Below are 23,798 nucleotides of genomic sequence, written 5' to 3'. Positions count from 1 at the left end.
TACGTACCAAACACCAGTCTTCCTCATGTTAATGTCCTATTTGAAAACGCGCTTTTGAGACTACAATAATTTAACAGGCTGTTAGCAAAAGAACCTGATTTTCCACTTATATGGAAAGTGTACAAAATCAAATGTTTTAATCTAGTCACAAACAAGAAAATAAAAAACGCACAGTAAGTCTTGCACTCGTACTGTAGGCTAATATTCAAGAAGTTCCGTAAGTATTGAGATTAAAAACGATAATGCTTTATTGAGTAGCATGATTACACTGCTTACAAACAGCACATGGAAATACTTTCCAACACTAGTCTCACTTTATCCCCAAATTATACATCTTTAGAAAATTTAGTTTTATAAGTGGTTAACTTAAAATGATTGGAGGTATCCTTCCCCCTTTATGTTTCACTTTAATAGGGGGGTTTAGGGAAAGAATGAAGTTGAACCCTTCCAAATGGACCAAAATCTAATTAATAGCTAGGATTTCAAAACTCTTCGAAGGAATGGGAGGTGGGGGAGGGTTATGATCTTGGTTTGGGCAATTGATTCTTAGCTATGAAGACAAAAATATGAGCAACAAAATAGATTTTTTTAAATAAATTAGGTGAAATTTATCAAAATATATATAGGTCGATATGGGTAAAAAGATAACCCATAGGAGAAAATAATTGTGAACTACACCTGTAAGAGCCAGAACTCAATGGAACTGCCTGATTGGGTCTTGCAAGTTTTTTCACCTTCAACAAGATCCAGTCTGAACATACGCTATTGCCCATTTCAGTGGAAAATTATTTAATGTGGTTCTAGTCATATCCTCTAACTTTAATCAGCCTTTTCCATGATGGGGGAAGATAATGATGAAATGATTCAGCTGTGAGTGATTGTTGGCTATGAAGAGAGCCATTTCAGCGGGACTCCACTACCAGCAACAGCTAGGGGTGGGATGGATTTTCTGGCCCTCATCCCCTGCACAGTGAGCCTCCTCGATTCAGGAAGTGGCAGAGCAGCAGCAGCAAAACCAGAAGTCAGAACAGGAGGTAGAGTGATGGATTTCCCAGCCCACAGAACAAGTTATGCTGTGGGCTTTGGGGCGAGGCTAGCTTATTCAGTCTCGTGTTTTTTGGCACTTAATTGGGGAGCTGGGATTGCTGATCCATGGTGCTGCAGCAAAGTTCCTTTGGGCTGTGGCTTTCTGGAGTGGAGTGCTTTGAGGCACTTAATTTGAGGAATCAGGAACCGAGCCAAGTGCCTTTAAGTTGAAGCTTACAGGGGTGTCATTACCTTGGTCAGTTGGCACCCTAAAAATACCTAGTAACATGCCCGACTGGGCATTTCTCACCGGAATTGTAACCTGTTAACTTCTGTAATCTATCCCATTAAGAGTGTAGTTTGAGTTGTGTGGCCTCTGCAGTGAACTAAGGAGCTTGCGGAAAAAGTAGAGTCCTTTGGTTGACAGAGCAGAAAATTTTAGTTTTCCTTCTCTGACAGGTTTCTACCTTACATAGGTACTAGCTTACATAGTTATATAGTACACACATATACACATGCTCCAAAAATGTTAAATGAAAAATTCCATATACATTCTATTTTTTCCATAAACTTTTAAGTACCTTATATACAAGAATACATTTTTAAAAATTCAGTTCAATGACAAAACTTTATTTAAAAATGGGCAAAAGAACAGACATTTCTTTAGATAAATGCACATGATCAATAGGCACAAGATGTTAGAAATTTAGAGTTATCACAGAAATGCAGATCAAAACCACAGTAAACATCTACCTTCACACCATGAGGATAAGCAGAGGAAAAAGTGTTGGCAAAGAAGTATTTTGAAACCCTAATGTATTGCTGGTGGGTTAGCAAATGGTTCAGCATGGTCTGGGGTTTTCTCAATTCAACACAATAAGCTTACAAGGGGCTTCAAATGAACTTGTAGGAAAATTCTTCTCTTTTCATTCCATCTTTCTATGAACATTTTGAAGACGCAGCAATTCTAGATCTGAAAGTGCTCACAAAATCTGGTACAAAATTTTCCATCGTTCATTCACAATATCCAAAAGATGGAAACAACCCAAAAAATGTCTGTCAACAGATAAACAGAAAAGCAAAATGTGACTTGCTCACATAGGAGCTATTCAGCCACCAAAAAACTAATGTGTTAATACATGCTATAATACACACAACCCTTAAAAATATCATGCCAACTGAAAGCCAGGCACAAATGCACGTAAGATATTTGTATGAGATACCTATGAAGAAATGACATGAGGTTCACCCTGACCTCCAACTCAAAAGAGGGAGCAGAATCCAACACCACACCAACCCAAGGCCAATTGCCCCAAGTCAGGTCAGATGTACCTCCAACCATCGTTCTTCCTTTACCCAACGCTGTTAGCAACTGTTCCTCTCATGGCACTCGATTCTGCTGGTTTTGGTAACCCATTGAATGACCACACAATTCACAGGCAATACTTAGTGGTTAATGGGGTTTAATAGGGAAATTAGCAAGTTTGCTACAAGTCAGGGTCAGTTTCTCAGCCAGTAGTAAAGTCTCTCCGAACCTAGCCTCTCAGCCCCATAGTCTTATGACCTCTGCTTGGTTCTGAGGGCCTACGGTTTGTGGTCTCGGTGCTGCTGCTCTGCTCTACCGCACAGTCTGTCAGCTCTGCTGTTCTGTGGGGTAAGATCTTGGCGTGCTGTGTCCTCTGGTGCCTGGGCCAGTTCGGGAGGGTTCTCTCACACATGCTCCTCTGGGAGCCTTGCTGGATGATTGTGCAATTTCCTCCCTTCATGTTCTTTAGCTGGCTCACCCATACTCAGGAATGGCAAAACTGACCAGTCCCTGAGTTACAGTCCTCGACCCCTGATGTCATGCTCCCACTCCGTCACTGGGAATCCACTAGGAACGGGTGGAAGAGCCATACCAAGCAGTTTCACTTCAGCACAACTCAAAAAAGGAAAAGTCAGAGAGACAAAGTGCAGATTAGTGGTTGCCAGGAGCTGGGAAGGGGAGAGACTCTTCCTGAGTATGGGGTTTCCTTTTGAGATAAAATTTCTGAAACTAGATAAAGAAGACAGTCTCACATGTTCTGAATGTACTCAATGCCACTGAACTGTACGTATTTAAGTAGGTAAAAGGCTAATTTATGTGCATTTTAACAATATGAATAAGTTAACTTTGGGGATTTATATAGTCAATGGAAATGTGAAAAATGAACTAAATCAGCTCCCAATGTACTAAGATGAAGAGCAGCTTTATTAAAAAATTATAGGTATATAATTTACCTTTGTAGCGCATATTATTTGTTACAACTTAGTCTTTTCAATCTTAAAAATAAAATAAATTTTTCTACCATGTAAAACCTAGCCTTCCTTTTGACTTTTGATAATTATTATATTTTGATCCCTGAGAATTATAAAAAGGGAGCTGGACTCCAGTGACATCCGTTGCCTGATAGCTGGGTCTTAATCCACCTCTGCCCGCAAGCGCTGGTCCATGGCCACATCCAGGTCCTTCCTGTACAGCTTTTACAAGAGGATAGATATATTTTTCAGTTGACTGGGACTCCGACTTAATCACTTCCTTTGCATAATCCTGGAATTCTTTTTCCTTTTTAGCAGCAATTGCTGAAGTAAGTGTGCAATAATCAATTTCTTTTTCTTTTAACTGCTTTGCATTAAGCTTGTTTTTGGCCTATTTGAGAAAGAAAGAGAAGTCAAATTCAAATTGGTTTATCAGATCAATATTTTTGTATAATTCTGTGTAATTATGCATAATCCTCTAAACTCATTGATATTTTATGAATTCTGTTCTAACAATTAATTATACACTGTGATTCACTTCAAAACTCATGCAATTCTGAATATCATTTCACATAAAGTAATGGCTTGGAGAAAATAGCCTTAAGTGATGCATCTTCAAACACAGAAAACAGTTAAACATTTGAACACTTTAACCATTTAAAGAAGTTTAGGTAAGCACAGTTTGAATCCTGTTTCTATTATTTTGAAGAAGTGAACCAAAATGACACAGGCCAAAAGGCCAGAACATTATTTGCCTCACAACTGATCACCATCATAGAGGAAATTACTCATTCCCACCGTCCCACCACTCGTCTGTCAGCTTGTCATACTGTGGGGCTTGTGTGTTGCTGTGAAGCTGGAAGATATTTCAAATGCCAGCAGGGTCACCCAAAGTCACCAGGTTTCAGCAGAGCTTCCCCCCCAAAAAAAAGAACAAAAAGGGATTTCGCTCCCCACTTCCAAGGACGGAACTACTAAAAACCTCATGTGTGACATCGAAGCAATGTCAGATATTAAAGGCCTAACAAACGGAAAACAATATTATCAGAGACAGTGCTGAAGGATGGACCCCTTAGGTCCAAGGATACTTGAAATGTGACTGAGGAGGAGCTGATTTCTCAGAGTGGAGTTGACCATGGTGACCTAAGTCAGCTTGAGCCTGTAGGAGTGGAACTTGGGCTCTTCATTTGCTCATGAGGTAAAGAGAAATGGCTGCAAAGCTAAAGACTGGAACCTGGAATGTGTAGAGTATCACTCAGGAAATATTGGACGTCATCAAAAATGAAATTGAATGCATAAAGATCAAGATCCTAGGCACTAATGAACTGAAATGGACTGGTATCAGCCATTCTTAATCAGAAAATCATATGATTTATTATACCGACAATGACATAATCAAAAAGGACATTGAAAAGTCGCTTTTTTTTTTTGAAAAGTTACTCTTAAAGTACAATTCTGTCTGTGATAGGATTATATCTATCCCCATAAAATGAAATCTAATCAATACAACTATTACTCAAATTTATGCACCGACCACACAAGCTAGTGAAGAAATTAAAGAATTCTATCTATCAAGGTTTTCAGTAGAAAATTGATCAAACATGCAATCAAGATGCACTGAAAAGGGGAGCGAGGGGGGAAAAAAAGAGGACCTGATGCAAAGGGCTTAAGTGGAGAGCAAAAGCTTTGAGAATGATTGGGGCAGGGAATGTATGGATGTGCTTTATACAATTGATGTATGTATATGTATGGATGGTGATAAGAGTTGTATGAGTCGATGAGAATGTACAACTTGATGAATGTAATCAATGTCACTAAATTGTATATGTGGAAAGTGTTCAACTGGTATATAGATTGCTGTGTATATTCTCAACAATAATAACAAAATTAATAAAATACAGAAAAAATAAGTTATAAATGATTAAAAAAAAGAGTTGTATGAGTCCCTAATAAAATGTAAAAAAAGAAAAGAGAAAAAAATGATTAGGGCAAAGACTGTACAGATGTGCTTTATACAATTGATGTATGTATATGTATGGACTGTGATAAGAGTTGTATGAGCCCCTAATAAATTGTTAAAGAAAAAAAAAGATGCACTGAAAATTATTTGTGATCAGAATGCAAAAATTGGACGCGAAGATGAAGGACTCCTATCTGGAGAATAGGGACTTGGTGGTAGAAGATCAGCTGGAGCGCCTCCTCACAGAATTTTGCAAGACCTCTGACTTGCTCATAACACATACCTTTAGTCAACAACACAAAAAGCAACTTTACACATGGACTTCTCCAGCTAGAACACACCAAAATAAAATAGACTCTTTTTGTGGGAAGAAACCACGGAGAAACTCAGTGTCAGCAGTAAAACCAGGTCAAGAGCTGACTTTGGAACAGGCCATCAGTTGCTCACATATAAGTTCAGGATAAAGCTGAAGAATATTAAACCAAGTCCATGAAAGCCCAAAATACAACTTGGAGTCTAGCCCACCTGAAGTTTGAGAACATCTCAAGGAAGAATTTGATGCACTGAACACTGATGGCAAGGACCTGATGAGCTGTGACAGGAGGATATCAAGAATATCATTCATGAAGAAAGCAAAAGTCATTAAAAATATAGGAAAGAAATAAAAGATTAAAGTGGATGTCAGAAAATGTTTTGAATGCTCTTAATGGAAAATGCTCTTAATGGAAGAATAGCTAAAGCCAATGAAAGAAAACATGCAGTCAAAGAGTTAAATTCAAATTTTAACAGGGCAGCTCAAGAAGACTATGCCAAATATTATAATGAAGTATGCAAAGACCTAGAATATGAAAATCAAAAGGGAAGAATATGCTTAGCATATCAGAAACCGGAAGATCTTAAGAAAAAATTGTAAGCTTTGAGTTGAAATACTGAAAGATTCTATGGGCAAAATATTAAATGATGCAGGAACAGCTAAAGAAGATGGGAAGAGTACAAAGAGTCACTAGCCACTCTACCAAAAAGAACTAGCCGACATTCCAACATTTCAGTGGGTAGCATGTAAGCAAGAGCCACTGATGCTGAAGAATTCAAGCTGCACTGAAACACTGACCTAAAACAAGGCGTTAGAAATTGACAGAATTCATCTTGAAATCTTTCAACAAGCTGATGAAGCTCTGGAAGCACTCACTCTTCTATGGCAGGAAATTTGGAAGGCAGCTTCATGGGCAACTGACTGGAAGAGACCCATATATGTACCCATTCCAAAGAAAGGTCACCTGACAGAATGCTTAAACTATAGAACAGTCTCACTGAAATCACATGCCAATAAACTTTTTCTTCAGATCAGCCAACAACTTTTGCAGCAGTACATTGACAGGAAGCTGCCAGAGGTTCAGGCCAAATTCAGATGAGGACATGGAACAAGGGATATCATTGCTGATGTCAGATGGATCTTGGCTGAAAGCAGAGCATACCAGAAAGATGTTTATGTTTTATTGATTATGCCAAGACATTCAACTGGATCATAAACCGGACAACCCTGAGAAGAAAGGGAATTGCAGAACATTTCATTGTACTTGTGGAACTTGTACATGGATCAAGAGGCAGTCATGTTAAAGGAACAAGAAAAGAGCGCGTGGTTTGAAATCAGGAAAGGTGTGCATCAAGGTTATACATTCTTAGCATACTTATTCAATCTGTATGCTGACCAAATCATCAGGGAGCCTAGCTTATATAAAGAAGAATGTGGATTGGATGGCTGCCCCAGGACTCTGGAAGTGGTGGTCACTGGACCTTGTGGGGAACCCCCGGCTTGGTGGGTGCCCAATAGAAAGAGACCCAGAATCCCCATACATGTAGTACCTTGTAGTGGCACACCAGGGGAGCAGGAATCTACAGTTGGAAGAATTGATCCAGGAAGCTACCCCCTTGGCATTAATCCCCATACTGAGGGTCAACAGAGCCCAATCGAATGGGAACTCAAACTCCGTAGGGCAAAAACTCATGGGCTATAGTTCACGGTGGAAATGTATGCATATCAACTGCTCATTGATGATGATAGTATAATCGACTTAGACTCCAGGGGGTGATTGACAAGGCTCTACTTCTTTGTATGGGCTTTTGCTTTTTCCTGCTTGTAGATTTTTCTTTCTTTGTGTGTGTTCTGTGTGGTTGCTGGGTGGCTTGTGGCTGCTATTGATGCAGTTGGTTATATAGGGTTTTAATTTTGTCATATTATGATAGCCAAAGTAAACCTGAGATGTGCAAACCCTATGGACAAGCAGGTGGAATCTGGGCTTCTATGTACCTCTAGCCCCAATTCAAAAACAGTTAGTTCTAATAACCTGGTCCTGCTTGATACCTTCATGAAAGGACCACTGAAGATAATGGTGCTATAGCAAAGTGTGGTGAAGAAAGCAGATGGTGCCTGGCTATCCATCAGAAACAAGCAGCCATCTAAGCGAGGAGTCAACTAAGTCCACATAGAAGAAGCACACCAGCTTGTGTGATCCAAAGATGATTTACATATGGCTAAAGAAAAGCATCAGAGCTAAAATTATCAACACCCAATTTAAGGAAGGCAATGGAGGACCGTGGGAATCCAAAACCCATCTGCAGAGTATCCAGACAGACTGAGCTGGTTGGAAGATCCCCTCCAGCCACAGGCAAGAGTCTCGAACAGCCTCCCTATCAGGCAGAGACCATTGTAATCTTGATTATGTTGGCTCGAACTGGATACTTGGCCAGTTGACCTCCGGACCTGAATTTGTTCTAGGTACAAGTATTTCTTATTTGTTCCATGACAGAAATATCTTCCCTGGTTTTTGAATGTTGATGGGGGTCTTTTCTTTCTTGCTCATTATTTGTATTCTATGTTATTTATGATTTTATCCTTAACACCTTATTTCAATTGTGTTTTCTATTGTTTCTGTTGTGTTTCCCTGTTGGAAGCACAGGAGGAGTGTATGCATAGTGATAATTGATACAAGAGTTTATTGGAAATGTAAGGGTACTGGGTGTGTGATAGGGAGGGAAAGGGGATTTCAGGAGTAAACAATGAAGGCAGGAGAAGGGAGGGAGCACTAGAATGGGTTGTGATTGCACAATTCATTTTAAAGGTGATTTAACCATGGAGGGGGGGTATGTTCTAAAGTTGATATGGTAATGATTGTACAATTTTTTATATGATTGAACTATTGTATGATATGTAAACTATGTGCCAATAAAACTATTGAAAAGAATGTAGACTGCAGGAAGGTTTATTAACAACCTGAAATATGCAGATGACACAACCTGCTTGCTGAAAGGAGGATTGGAAGCACTGGCTGATGAAGATCAAGGACTGCAGCTGTCAGTATAGATTACAATTCAATGAGAGGAAAACCCAAATCCTCACAATTGGATCAATAGGTAGCATCATGATAACTGGTGATAAGATCAAGTTGTCAAGGATTTGTCTTCAGCAATCAATGCTCATGGAAGCAACAGATAAAAGATTAGGTAAATCTGTTGCACAAGACCTATTTAAGTGTTGAAAAACAAGCTCTAAGGTGCGTCTAACCCAAGCCATGGTATTTCCATTGCCTCATGCATGTGAAAGTTGAACACTGAATAAAAAAAGACTGAAGAATTTATGTGTTTAGCTGTGGTGCTAGAGAAGAATATTAAAATACTAAAAGGATCAATTGATCTGTCTTGGAAGAAGTAAGGCTAGTGTGCTCCTTAGAGGCAAAGATGGCCACACTTCTTGCAGACTTTGGACATGTCAGGAGACAAGTTCCTGGAGAAAGACATCATCGTTGGTAAACGAGAGAGGCAGCACAGAAGAGGAAGGCCTCAAGGCAATGGACTGACACCGAGACTTCAACAAGGGATTTAGACACAGGAACCATCGTGAGATGATACAAGATCAGGCAGTGTTTCATTCTGTTGTACAAAAGGGCGCTATGGGTCGGAACCAACTCAGGGGCGCCTAACAACATTCACAATAGTCCCTAGACCAGCCCAATATAACTTGTGACTTAATCACAAAAGATATAGTCAGCAGGAAGTAGTGGGGCTAAATTAAACCAATTACATTCTCTCTCCCAAAATTTTAAGGTTGGAACACTGACATTTACCAATGGAGGCTGACTAGGAAGTGGAATAAGTAGGCAATCTATGAAAATACAGTTTACCAAAATTCACAAAAACTTGTTTCTTTTAACTATAAGGCTGTAGACAAACATGTACATGGTCAACTGATTTCAAAGTTCCAGGGTAATTCAATAAAAAGACAGTTTTTCATTAAATAATACTAGAAAAACTGAACATCTAGATAGAAGAAAAATGAATTTTGACTCTTGCATCACATCATATACTAAAAGTAATTCAAGATGTACCTGAATATAAGAAATTGATAAAACTTCTAAAAGAAAACATAGAAAAAAATAGAAAAAAATTTTTTTAATCATAGAACAAATTTTTTTTTCTTTTTAGGACAAAATCTTTATGACCTAGGGTAGGCAAGGTTTCTGAGAAGTGATATAGGAAACACGCATTACAAAATTTAAAAATTGATAAATTGAATGGCATCAAAATTAAAAAATTTTGTTCATCATAAGATACCATTAAAATAAAAAGTCATACATGGGAAGGAAATATTTATGTGTATATATCTCACAAGTACTTCTCTGTAGAACTCAGAATGCAACACTAAGAAAACACACACAACCCATTTTAAAAAATGGGCAAAAGTTCTGCACAGGCATGTCACCAAAGGCGGCTTATATATTTATAACTAGCTAACAAACAAAACACATGAAAAGAGGTTCATTATGTTTGGTCATGGAGGAAATGCAAGTTCAAGCCTAACTGGCCACTAGAAGTGTTCAAGCAGGAGGGTGGCAAGTACAGGAGAAATGAGGACCAGTGCTTGCGCAGGCTGGCGGCAGGAATGAAAAGAGACATCGCCACTTGGGGAAATAGATTTCAGTCACAAATGAATGGATGCAAGATACTGCAGACATATCATCTCTGGTACGCTGACACACCTCAAATCTAAAGGCTGTGAGACTGCAATCACCACAGGAAAAGCAGGATGGGCTGCCCTACACATTTTGTGTATTCTGTATCCTCACTGAGGCACAAAAGGCACTCAAAAAGTAAAAAATGTTTACGCAAAAATATCAACTTAGTATGGGAACTTTAATAAAGATGAAAGTAGAAACTAGTTTTACATCTTTTATACTTATTGTGTCACACCATAACAACATAGTGAGTAGAAGTAGATAGGCAGGCAGAAGGGAGGAGACCCCAGACTACACGCTCGCCACAGTAGCAGTCGTGAGGATGGTACAGGACCAGGCATTGCAAAGTTCACTATGCATCAAGACCGACCTGATGGCACCTCAGGACGAGCACCACACTGACCGTGTGTTCTCAGGCGAGAGAACACTGCTTGGGAGAGAGGAAAAGTGGCACGAGTTCTGTATGACATGGTTATTGCTAAAATAAGCGAGCACATTTGGGAATAATTACCATTTGCTGAATATGAGCATCTTGAACTTCTCTGCGTTCTTCATCAACTTTGCGTTTTTTCTCTCTTTCATGCTCCACAAAAATTTTATCTGCTTTCAGTATATCCATCAAATGTTCTTTGGCATTTATTTTTCTTTGTCTTTCTTCTTCCTCTTTACTTTTCATCTAGAAGTGAAACAGCAGAAGGAAGAAATTAAAGGCAGTTGAAGGAACCAGTGCTTTCTAGCCAGGCATGGAGTTAGAAAAGTCCAAGACGAGGTTGCTCAGAGTGATAAGGGAGAGGGAAACATTTGTCCATTTGAGTCCGAACAGATTTTTTTTTCTGAATAGCAGGAAACACCCAATGAAAATATAACTAGGTCGAGAACATTGGTACAGATAAGGGCTCTCACTCAGCACATGGAATTCAGGACAGAGAACCCCCTCAGAAGGAGCAGTGGGAGCAGCAGCGATATGAGGGGAGGTGGAGACAATGGACAGTGTAAGGTACAAAATAATAACAATCTATCATTGATCAAGGAGTCACAGGGTGGTGGGTTGGGGAAGGGAGGGGACAAAAGCTTATACCAAGGGCTCAAGTAGAAAATATTTTGGAAATGATGGTAACATATACAGATATACTTGATACAATTGATGTATAGAATGTTATAAGAGCTGTAAGAGTCTCCAATAAAATGATTTTAAAATATATATATATAATGAGTGATACAGGCTAATCTTCAAGTTTGAAAAAAAAGATAGGAATACAAAAACATGACCTTTTCAAGGTGAATAGAGATTTATAGATGAAAGATGAGTTCGTATAATGTTTGCTAACTATCCAGTCTGACAGTTTTATAGGAATAACTTTTGAAGAAATAAGAAACAGAGTTATGTTGGCTTTTGAAAACAATTCAAATGAAGTATCTGCATTACATGAATAATAATCTTTGCATTTAATTTCAGAGGACTCTGAAATAGCAAGTACCCTTTTGCACCTATAAATATCTTATTTGTAATTGAATATCCTGTCATCTGTTAAAGAGTAAACATGATTTAATTTAAAGACTATAGGAAGTTATTGATATACTGATTTTTAAATCTCTGCCAGTTCTGGGTCTGGGAGGTGGAGAGGCTGAAGCGACAGTAGTAAGTGCTTAAATCTGTCTCTTCATTTTTAATTGTTATAATGTAACTAACTGTTTACCACATTGGCTCTGTAGTCTTCATTTTTAATTGTTATAATGTAACTAACTGTTTACCACATTGGCTCTGTAGTCTGCGATCTCTTTTAATTCTGCTTTGTTGTTTTCATATCTTTCGCGGTCTATTTTGTCCCTTTCAGCCTCTGCTTCAGCAATATCTCTGGCAATAATCAAATCTTCATTGTCAAGTTTCTCTTTTATTAGTTTACTCAGGAAGTTATTAATCCTTTCTCTCCGTTCTTCCATTAGCCTATAAGAAAACAGTCATAACTTATCAAAATTTCGTAACCAGATTGGCTGTAAAGCCTAAGCCCACTAACTGCCATCAAGTCAGTTCTTAGTCATCCTGACCCTATCCAGGGTTTCTGAAACTATAAATCTCTCCCACAGAGAAGCTGGTGGGTTTGAACCACTGACCGATGCTTACCCCACAGCCCCATCAGAGCGCCTTAGATTGTTTATGAAGCCAGTATAATTTAACTATGAAGTCTGAAATATTTCACAATCTTAGACAAAAATAAAAGGAGCCTCGTTGCTTCTATATATGTAGATTGTTTTAAGTGGAAAAAAATTTTAATAATTAAAAGTAACGTATTCTAAAAACTCAAAGAAGTTAATATGCATAGTCTGATCTTATTTGCTTATACATGATCTTACTTACACATCTGGGAGAAAATGTGTTAAAATTCTCCACATAGAAAAATAATTTTTGGGGGGAACCCAGGCCAAGTGTAACATACTGGGGCACTGAATTCTGGATCTTCAATGTGCCCATCATGCTTCAAAAGCCATACCGGATAGATCCATTGTGGAAACTCCACTAGGTGAACCAGACTTCACCTCAAGCACAGCTTGTTAGGGTCTCGTCCCTGAGTACATGGTGTACGAAGTAGCAGAAAACAACTCTACCAAGAGTATTGAACTATTGGTAGGCAGACTGACATTGACTTAGTACACCATGTATTATTCTGGCATAATAATTCTATGATATATGTATTTGGGGTGATGCCTTTGCATAGTTTTGCTGTCAGGGTTATACTTACTTCATGAAATTAAGCCAGATGTTTTCCATCCTTTTCCTTATTCTGAAAGGCTGTCAACTCTAGTGTGAATCTTGGTAGAATTAGCCAGTGAAAACGTCTGGCTTTGGTTTTTGTTTTGTTTGGGAGGGAGAATTTTTTAATGGCCTTATTAAATTATTCTTTTATTATGTTTTGTTTTCAAGTTTTCTCCCTCACTGTTAGTTTAGGTAGTAGTGCATTTCTAAAGATGTGTCCATTTCATCTCAGTTTTCAAATTTGTTGGAGTAGGGTTTTTTTTCATAAAGTTCTGTTAGTATCCTTTTTCTTTCAGTTGATCCTATTGTGATTCTGCCCATTTCATCTCTTGTATATGTTATTTGCATCTTATTATTTTTCTTTGTTAGATTTCCCAGTGGTTTGCCAATTTTATTAATATGTTTAAAGAACCAACTTCGAGTCTTGTTGATAGAAACTATTTTGAATCTTCATATTATCTTTTCCATTTGAGCTTTAAATGTTGACATTCTCTTGGGATTCTGACACCTTTTGTTTCTTACCTACTTTCCTGAAGTGAGCCCAGGCATAACCACAACTCTCATTGCTACTGATACGCCAGTGGCCCCAAATCCATCTCTAGCTCACCTCTCTCTCTTACCAAACCAAACCACACTCACGGCCTTCGAGTCAATATTGATTCATAGTGACCCTATAAGACAGGGTTGAACTGCCCTAGTGAATTTCCAAGACTGTATTGTTCATGGGAATAGAAAGCCCAATCTTTCTCCCACGGAGCGGCTGGTGTTTTTAAACTACGATTTTGCAGATTGCAGCCAAGAGTAACCACTGAGCCACGAGGACCCCCTCTCTCCTAGTATTTTCAACCACACAGACAGTTGTCTGGGACATGTCAAAGATACCTCAACTCACATGCTCCAAACTGGAAACTCATGCCACTAAGTATTGTAGTCATATATAAATAATGAACTTCTGTTCTTAAACAACACTCTCACAGCATACTTTGTTTTGTAATAGAATAACTTCAGATAGTACTTTATTAATTTTATAAGATATAGCCTACCTTTTTGTTTCAGCTTCTTTTTCGTTCTTCATTTGTGTAAGACGCTTTTTTGCTTTGATCAAATTTCTAATCTTTTCATCTTCCTCTGCTTGCTGCTGCTGTTCTATGGCTCTGATAATATTTTTATCATTCATGTATTCCTTAGAGGAGAAAAAAGTGTTTATTAGCCTACTAAAAAGAAAAATACCATTCAACATATCAATATCTAGCAAGAACTATCAAATGGTCAGAGCTTCTGGCCAGTTATTTCTCTCCTGGAAAAATTTCCCAGGACTGTTTACAGAAAGCCTCGTTTTTCTCCTGCAGAGCTGCTGCTGACTCTGCAGATCGCAGCCCACCGCATACCATTACACCACCAGGCGTCCCTACGGTTATTTATACTAGCCCCCGTTTGGAAACTATCTCTAAATATCCAATAATAGAGAGATGGTCAATTAAGATTCCCAGCCACATGAGGAGTCTGGCAGTGATGTTATGGCAGTGATGTGACTGTCCATCTCTTAACTTCACGGGAGACTGAGAGTCCCTGCAGTGAGACCAAGGCTGGTTCCTAGGAAGCAGTTGTCAGACATACCTCTTCTCTCAACCGTTTTACCAATAAACACACTGGCAATTCCCACAGTCCTCTCAGCTTCTCTGCTGTTTTCAATCATTACCTGTATGGCCACAAGGAACTCACAGACAGTATTTACAAATATAGGAAACTGACAGGTTACAATTCAGGATCAGAAATTACTGAGGATTCAGTTCTTTGATCGGGACAGATTCGTCCCAGTCACATTTTCAAGAAGTCCGAAGTACTGGGCTGGTCTAGCTACTGTCCTACTTGGGTTAGTCTTAAACAGCTCTCTAGCTCCACCAGTAAGTACCTGGGGTGCCCCACTCTACCAGTAAGCCTCAACTTGATGGCACCAGTTCTGTGAGTCCATGAGCCTAGCTTCCACAAGTACCTGGAAGCACCCTCCTCCACCTGCAAGCTCCTGCCTAATAGCTGGTGCTCAGCAGTCTCATTCCATGGGCTTAGAAGCCAGATGTGCCATCTCGTGCCAGTCTCTGTTCTAGTGTCTCTGCAGTCTCCTTTTCTTTACCACAGCTGCTTGCCATCTCTCACCAGCTCTGGTGTTACAGCTCTGTCTCCAGGGTCTTCGAGGTTTCCAACCCAGGGAATCCTGTGTCCATAAGACATACTCCGCTTCCAGCTTTTTTTCTAGGTGGTATCAGGTTCCCCTTTTACTTCAGGAATGGTTCATTTTAAGGCCCTGGGAGATGGCAAAACTGACCAATCCTCTCACTAACGTTCTATATTTAATTGCATTGTCCCATCCCCACAAGGTTGCCATCCACCTTATTTGCATTATTAGCAAACGGTCTGATCCACTTGGTGGACCACAAACATAGTCTGTCCCAATAATTTGGCAGAAGTTACAAAACCATTATGAGAAAAAACATATAAAAATGGTCATCACAATGCAAATAGTTAAACATTTTAACCTAAATTTGGTTAAGCCACTATTTAAAGTTTTTCACTATATGCTTTTGAGCCTATTCCTAACTAATGAGGAAAAAAATTTAATTAGTACACAGGTTCCACATGAGCACAAGGAAGTGCTCTGCAATTGTTACATTATCCAGTTTGATATGAACCACACAGTCAAATGCCTTTGCAGCAACAATGAAACACAAATAAGAGTCTTTCTGAACATAAACTGTGGGGTACCAGCCCCCACAATAGAACAGGTTCAAGGGGCGGTTGTGTAATTGGGTAAAATTAAAGAGATAGCAGACAAGATAAGGCATGCAATTGCTCACCTCTTGGATAGACAGCCATGATCTCAGAAGGTGCACACAGAGAGTGCAAATGTGTGGTAGATATGTAATCATTCATCAATGTGAGGATTAAGAGTGTAGGGGTGGAGTCTAGCTTGTCAATCAGATAATAGCCAATGAGACCTCTGTGTGGGCATGGCCTTCTCCAGAGAATTCTGGGAAATCTGGTAATTCCTTCTTGGAGGCAGGAGACACTTCTCTGCCACACCCTGGGAGACATAGCAGCTGACAAGATGCATGGACCCACCCTGATGCAGCCCTGTGTGCAGAGAGCCCTGCCAATGCTGAGATGTTTCCACTGCCACTGGATCCAAAGACTTTCTACCCACTGGCCTGTGATCTTCCACATTCGGTGTCATTGCATGTGTTTCTTGAGTCTGAAGAGGACTTTATAGATTGGTATCGGCTAAATATCAGACTTATGGACTTGATCTGGACTGGGCTGGGATGTTTTCTCAATGTTCAATTGCTCTTGTATATAAATCTCTTCCTTATACATGTGTGAGTGCCCATGAATTTGTTTATCTAATCTACCCAGACCAACACATTATTAAAAATCCTCTCTTCTCTTCATCTGATCAGGTTCTGGTCAGCTCAATGTGGGCTGCTTCACTTAAGCCTCACCAGGGTGCCCATTGGTCACTTTGCCTTTAGACCATGGCCACAACACAAATTCTCAACAAGTCTAGCCCCCTTGTGCTAGGTCATGAACTTCAGACCAGTCAACCTACTCACATCTTCTCCTCTAGTTCCTTGTAAACCGGGTCCATGGGTATCTGTGGCCAGATACAACCCGTCTCTTTATTGCTGCATTTCTCCACTTCCACTCAACAAGTAGATCCAGGTGGTCACCTAGCAAGCATCTCAGCCTGCCCACAGGCTCCCTTTAACGTTCAGTCCCAGAGAGGAATTTTCTTCATGGTTCCAGATTTTTTCCAGCTTCTGACAAAAACCAGTAGAGTTCAAACTTCAAATCCAAAGAGTTCCTTTTTTTAAATCTTCAATCTGTCAAGCTTGCCCCCAGGCAAGTCTCTTGGAATGCAAATGTCCTAAGTACTCCAAAGTTCTGGGTGGGGCTTATCTTTTCAGAGACTTCTCTGCTGGTGTGTCCTAAACCCATCTAATGGCCCAACTAATGTCTGAAGGCAAGTGAGCTTACAAGCTCTATTTTCATACTTCCTAAATAATTTCTTTCAACCATTATATCAATAACAATAAATAGAAGCTACCCAGACTAACACAGAATGTATCTCTAATCACAGCTTATATACATTTTGGGGATGTGAAAGCCCCCCTAATTATATCATAACAGGAAGGGGTTGTACCATAGGCATACATGCAGGAGGGGGATGAGCTAGGGGTACACATGTGACAAGATGGGCAGACCCTAGTTTCAAGATGGCAATCTTGAGTTGACTTGACCTTGTCTTTGGGCTCTCCTCCAGGGGAATAATCCACTATCCTTATCAGCAGGGAGTGAGCCCTCCTAGGGTGGGACAAACTAGGGACTCTCTTTGCTCTAGATGGCTGATAACCTCAGGGAGATCACCTTAAGCAGCTGACCTCCAAGCGTATAGACACTGACCATATGTTAGCAAGCAGCATTTGCCATATAATACGGGGGTCAACCTGAGGAAGAACCTTTCTGTATCCCACAATAAGCATTTGTTGCTATTGATAGGGGGCATCGATTTGGTTATGTACAAGAGAATGAACTACTGCCCAGTCCTGCATTCCCCCCCCAAGTATACTTTGAGCCCATTATTTCAACCACTGTGCCAATCCATCAAGGTCATCTTTTTCACTGACCTACTTTACCAAGGCTAATGTCTTTTTCCAGTGATGGATATCTCTTGATAACATATCCAAAGTACCTAAGACAAACTCTTGTCATCCTTGCTTCTAAGGAACATTCTGGCTGCTCTGGGAGTTATCTTTTTCCAAGACAGATTTTTCTGGTTCTACTGACAGTTTGGCGTACTTTCAATATCCTTCACCAGCACCATCATTTGAGTATGAATTCTTCTGTGATCTTCCTTCTTCCATATTCAAGGTCCAATCCTGACACATGCATTCAAGGTGAATGAAAATACCATAGCCTGGGCCAGGCACAACTTATCTTTCCAAGTGACATCCTTGCTCTTCAACACTTTCAAGAAGTCTCCTACTGCAGATTTGCCCCATGCAATGTGTCGCTTGATTCTTGACTGGTGCTGCCATACGCATTGATTGTGGATCCAGATGAGGTAAAATCTCACAACTTCGATTTTTTCTGTTTATCATAAAGCTGTCTATTTTACAGTTATGAGGATCAGGGTTTTCTTTACATTAAATTGTAATCTATACTTTAGCTGCAATCATTGATCTTCCTCAGCAAGTGCTTCAAATCCTTTTTCATCATGGAAGACTGTACTATCTGCATATCACATGTTACTAATAAGCCTCTAATTATTATACACAAGTCTTCATATGGTCCAGTTTCTCAGATTATTTTTCAGCACACAAACGGATTAAGTGGTGAAAAGATAAACCCTGACACATACCTTTGCTGCTTTTAAACCTTGTTCTGCTTGAACAAGTGTTTCTTGGACCATGTACAGTTCCATATGAACACAATGTGGTGTTCTGGAATCCCCATTCTTGTCAAGGCTATCTGTAGTTTGTCATGAGTCACACAGTCAAATGCCTGGCATAGTTAATAAACACAAACTTCTCTTGGTTATTCTCTGCTTTGAGCCAAGATCCATCAGAGGTCGGCCATGATGTCCCTCGTCCCGCATCCTCTTCTGAATCCAGCTCGAGTTTCTGGCAGTTCCCTGTCTATGGACAGCTATAATTATTGTTGAATGATCTTCAACAACACTTTTCTTGCATGTGATGTTAATTATATTTTTGCTATTTTCTTTATTCTGATGGGTCACAATTTGGGGGAAATGAGGACAAACACGATCTCTCTTAATCAGTTGGCCGGATAGCTGTCTTCTAAATTTCTTAGCATAGACAAGTGAGTGCTTCTAAACATAAATGTTTAGAGCGGCTTTATTCATAACTGTCAAAAGTTAAAGCCAACCAAGGCAACCAAGATGCCTTTCAGTAGGTGAATGGACAAACTATGGTGTATCCACACAATGACTATTCAGAAATTTTTAAAAATGAGAACTATCAATCCACAACAAGGTATTAAAAGAACCTTAACAGAGAAACTCGTAAGGCCAGTCCCACCACAAGACACGATGTCCCCTCACTGGCCCACGGCACTACGGGGGATAACCCTGGAGACACAGTACAGGAATTGTGCCCAGTCTGACCACCCCCTCACACTGGGTGAAACACGAAAGGAGCACAACAGAGCAGCAAGGGGAGCAAAGGAACTGAAGTCCCCAAGGAATCCCCAAAACAGACTTTTGATTCGAGGGTCAGGGCTTGGCACCTCATCAGACTTGATTGGAAAACATTCATAAGGGTCAGCAAACAGACCTGGAACTATAGATTAAGTATGAAGGTAGCAGACAGACATTGGGCCTCTACTCAAGTCCTCCCTCAATGTAGGAACACTCTGTTCTAGTAACCTGGCATTCTGTGATGCTCACCTTCCGACATGCTAGCCAAAGACAAAATGGGTGCATAGCAAATGTGATGAAGAAAGCTGATGATGACCAGCTATTACAAGATATAGCGTATGGGATCTTAAAGGCTTGATGTTAAACAAGCAGCCATCTAGCAGGGAAGCAACAAAGCCCACATGGAAGAAGCACATCACTCTGTGTGATCACAGGTGTTGACAGGATCTGGTATCAGGTAACAAAAGACCCAAAACACTCATATCAATGTGAATGAGGAGAGTTAGATTGGAGGCCCAAAGTCCATCTATAGACAATTAGATATCCCCTCACAGAAGGGACACAAGGAAAGGATGAGTCAGACAGGGTGTAGTATAGCACTGATGAAACATACAACTTTCCTCTAGCTCTTTAATGCTTCCCTCCCTCACTATCATGACCCCAGTTCTATCTTACAAATCTGGCTAGACCAGGCATGTTCAGTAGTACAGATAAGAGCTCTGGACACACAGAATCTAAGACAGATAAACCCCTCAGGAACAGTAATGGGAGTAGCAATACCATGAGGGTGGAGGAAAGGGGGAGCCAATCACAAGGATCGACATATAATCCCCACCCTCCTAGGAGTATGAAAAACAGAAAAATGGGTGAAGGGGGAAGCAGATAGTATAAGATATCAAGGAGTCAGGAGGGTGAGAACGTGGGGAAGGAGGGGAAAAAGAGAAGCTGATACCAAGGGCTTAACTAGAAAGAAAATGTTTTAAAAATGATGATGGCAACATATGTACAAATATGTTTGACACATGGATGTATATATAGATTTTGAGTAGCTTATTAAGAGCCCCCAATAAAATGACTTATTAAAAAAATTTCTGCTTCATCACCACTAGATTTAGTGGTTGGTCCATAAATCTGAATAATAGTTATATTGACGGTATTTCCTTGTATGGAATAGATATTCTCCTATCACAGACAGCACCGTACTGCGAGAGGTCTTAGAGAGTATTGTAAAGATGACTATAGTAGATATTGTTAGGATAAAACATAACATCTTATTTAATCCACCTTTTGACCCATTTAAAAGTTATACCAGTTAGGAAAAAACAAAAGGTGAAGGGAAAATACAGGTGGCTTAAGCCTCAGGTAAATCCCCTGACCCGGGATGTGAACAGCCTTGCCATCATGCAGAGTGCATTGGACAGTGGTTATGGCAGAGGTGGCTAGGTTAAAATTTAACACCCTCTCGGTTGATTTCCCTTTTGACCCTTTTCAAGGAGGTTCTAGTTTTTAATGTTTTCTGCTTTCTTTTCTACTGAGGCTTTTCTTCATTTTATTTTGTTATTGTTGCTAGATTTTTTGCTTGCTTTGGTATGTTTTTCAGCAGATGGATTCCAGACTGAGTGAATCTACAGCAACAGTAGCTGGATGAGTGGTTTCTTGGGGAAGCTGAGAGGAACGGGGAGCTAATAACAAGGAGTACATGAAAGAAGAGCATGTTCTAAAACTGACTGTGGTGTTGGCTGTACAAATCTTCTTGATACGGTTGAACTATTTTATTGTATTACATGGGAATTTTGTCCCAATACAACTGTTAAAAAAAAAGAACCCTGACTGCATATTGCTGAGTGAAAGACACCAGTAAGAAAAAGTTACATACGGTATAATTCCAACGATATGACATTCTGGAAAAGGCAAAATTATTGAGATAGTGAAAATATCAGGGAGTTCTACGGAGTCATAGCAGGTGGAGGAATCAATAGCTGGAGCACAGGGAGTTTTTAGGATAAAATTATTCTGTGTGATACTTGATCCATGATATTAAGCATTTGTCAAACCCCGTAAGATCATAAAACCTAAAGAGAGAACCTTAATATGAACTATAAACTCTAGTTAGTAGTATTATGTTAATATTGGTACATCAATTATAATAAATACCAACAGGAATGTAACCTGTTAATAGGAAAAACAACATGGGGACTTCAACTTTCTGCATAATTGTTCTGTAAACTTAAATGCTCTAAAAATAAAGTCTATTAAAAATAACAACAACCTATAACCAGGCACACTGCTGTGAAATTTCAGAGCACTCCAGACAGGTGAAGATCTGAAAGACTTCCAGACAGAGAGGAAGAAAATCAAAGATCATGTGCAGAGGTTGGAGGCTATGGTGGCAGCCTACTTCTCAACAGCATCACTGGAAGCTAGCGGAATAGAAAACTTGAATACTGAAAACAGAATTCTGTACCTGATCAAACTGTAAGTCAAATGTGAACCTAGAAGATAACCTTTTCAGATAAGAATTCAAAGTCATCTCTTATGCCCCTTTCCTAGCAGGTCTCTCAAAGATGTATTTCAGCCAAGCAGAGAAAGAGAAGACTCAGGAAACAGAAAAGAGGCTGAGGGCGGGCCAGCTGTACAATAGGCTCCAAGACAACGCCGAGTCCAGGAGGACAGGGTGCAGGACTCTGCAAGGGAGAGGACAAGAAAAGCCTCTGATTGATAGGGAATTTAATATTACTTAGTTGAGTATTTGAAAAATAATATCAATTTACATTCGGCAAAACTTAAAAAATATATATTTGTGGTATAAAATCAATTAAGCAAACTAAAGTGAAAATAATTACCTGAATAAAATTAATTTCAAAATTTAAAAATTAAAAAATAAAGATAACCATAAAATAATTACCACTGCTTACTGAGTATACTAACAACACAGGAGACACCTAACATAAACCACTCTAATTCCTCAGACTCACTTAAGATTAATGAATTCATGTGGAAAATACTCTCCCACACAGGGGACCACATCCACATAAGATCCTAGCAGGTATGTCACTGTCACGTGCTGTCAAATCAACCACAGAGTAAAATGCCATAGATGGTTTCTTAACCTGGGACCTTTACAGGAGCAGACTGCCACGTCTTCTCTCCCCGTGGAGCTGCCGGGTGGATTTGAACCACCACCCTCTCAATTAGCAGTCAAGCACTTGCCAGTTATACCACCGGGGCTCCTTACAGCCAAACAAACAACTCACTGCCATCGAGCCGATTCCGACCCCGAGACACCTGACATAGCTCTCCCCTCCAGAGTCCATGATTTCCGTAGAATCTCAACTGACAGCGACTTGTTTCCTACTCTACTTCACTTGTAATTTTTTAAAAAGTAAAAGCTAGGTATTTTACTTTGTACCTTTTCTGAAGAGATGTTAAATTTTCAACTTACAAAGAACAGTCTCCGGTTTTCACGTATCTCTTCCTGCTTCTTTTCCAGTTTTCTTTTCATTTCTATGTCGTATAATGCATTCTGCCGTTTTATTTCCTCAGCATCTCTCTTCTCTTCTTTTTTCCTTCTTTCTTTTTCTTCTTCATGTTCCTTTATTCTGAAGCAAAAATATAATTAAAATTGAACAAAGCAGAAAAACAGGTTGTATTTTTAAGAAAGGAAACAGAATATTACTTGAGATGATTTAAAGTTGCAAGTGAAAATTTGTGAATTTCTTTGAAAAACAGTATTTAATAGCAGTGACTGAAGCCAAATCCAACTTTATCAAACCGGAATTGCTGATATTTGTCTTTCTCCACTTGTTTCATTTCTCACCAAGATAACTTCCATACTGGGATGTTCTCTTCAGCTAGAAAAACTAATGAATGGAATGATCCACCCACTCTGACTCCTAGCAGACCATATATAAGCTAGAACACGAGTGCGTCATTGAATTTCAGAAACGGTAAGTCTCTATGGGCAGACAGCCTCATCTTTCCTCCTCTGATGGTGTTGAACCACCGACCTTGTAGGCAGCAACTCAATATTTAACACACAGTGCCCCAGGCTCCTTCGCTATATGACAGTTAAGGGGAAATTGTAATATTTTTTATTTTAAAAATTGTTTTATTAGGGGCTCATACAACTCTTTTTAAAATCATTTTATTGGGGGCTCATACAACTCTTATCACAATCCATACATACATCAATTGTGTAAAGCACATTTGTACATTTATTGCCCTCATCATTTTCAAAACATTTGCTCTCCACTTAAGCCCTTGTCATCAGCTCCTCATTTTTTCCCATTCCTCCCTGCTCCTCCCTCCCTCATGAGTCCTTGATAATTTATAAATTATTATTTTGTTGTATCTTTCCCTGTCGAACGTCTCCCTTCACCCACTTTTCTGTTGTCCGCCCCCCAGGGAGGAGGTCACATGTAGATCCTTATAATTGGTTCCCTCTTTCCAACCCACTCTCCCTCTACCCTTCCCAGTAACACCACTCACACGACTGGTCCTGAAGGGATCATCTTCCCTGGATTCCTTGTGTTTCCAATTCCTATCTGTACCAGTATACATCCT

At 39.6% G+C, this 23,798-nt stretch overlaps 1 protein-coding gene across 2 annotated transcripts in view; it reads right to left on the bottom strand.

Annotated features, from left to right (window-relative positions):
- Window positions 1–264: 264 nt before the first annotated feature.
- Window positions 265–23,798, bottom strand: part of CFAP210 (cilia and flagella associated protein 210) — a 52,278-nt gene continuing 28,744 nt past the window's right edge. For both annotated transcript variants that reach the window (XM_075529416.1, XM_075529417.1), the window contains 5 exons: window positions 22,678–22,834; window positions 14,068–14,207; window positions 12,025–12,217; window positions 10,784–10,948; window positions 265–3,694 (listed from right to left, as the gene is read on the bottom strand). In XM_075529416.1, the coding sequence (XP_075385531.1) occupies window positions 3,350–3,694; window positions 10,784–10,948; window positions 12,025–12,217; window positions 14,068–14,207; window positions 22,678–22,834 (1,000 nt within the window). In that variant the 3' untranslated portion in view covers window positions 265–3,349. The remainder of the gene's footprint in view (window positions 3,695–10,783; window positions 10,949–12,024; window positions 12,218–14,067; window positions 14,208–22,677; window positions 22,835–23,798) is intronic.

This window comes from Tenrec ecaudatus, chromosome 13, assembly GCF_050624435.1.
Source record: "Tenrec ecaudatus isolate mTenEca1 chromosome 13, mTenEca1.hap1, whole genome shotgun sequence".
In the NCBI taxonomy this organism is placed as follows: Eukaryota; Metazoa; Chordata; class Mammalia; order Afrosoricida; family Tenrecidae; genus Tenrec; species Tenrec ecaudatus.
Note: the sequence above shows the minus strand (reverse complement) of the source record. Positions and strands in the feature narration are given on the sequence as shown.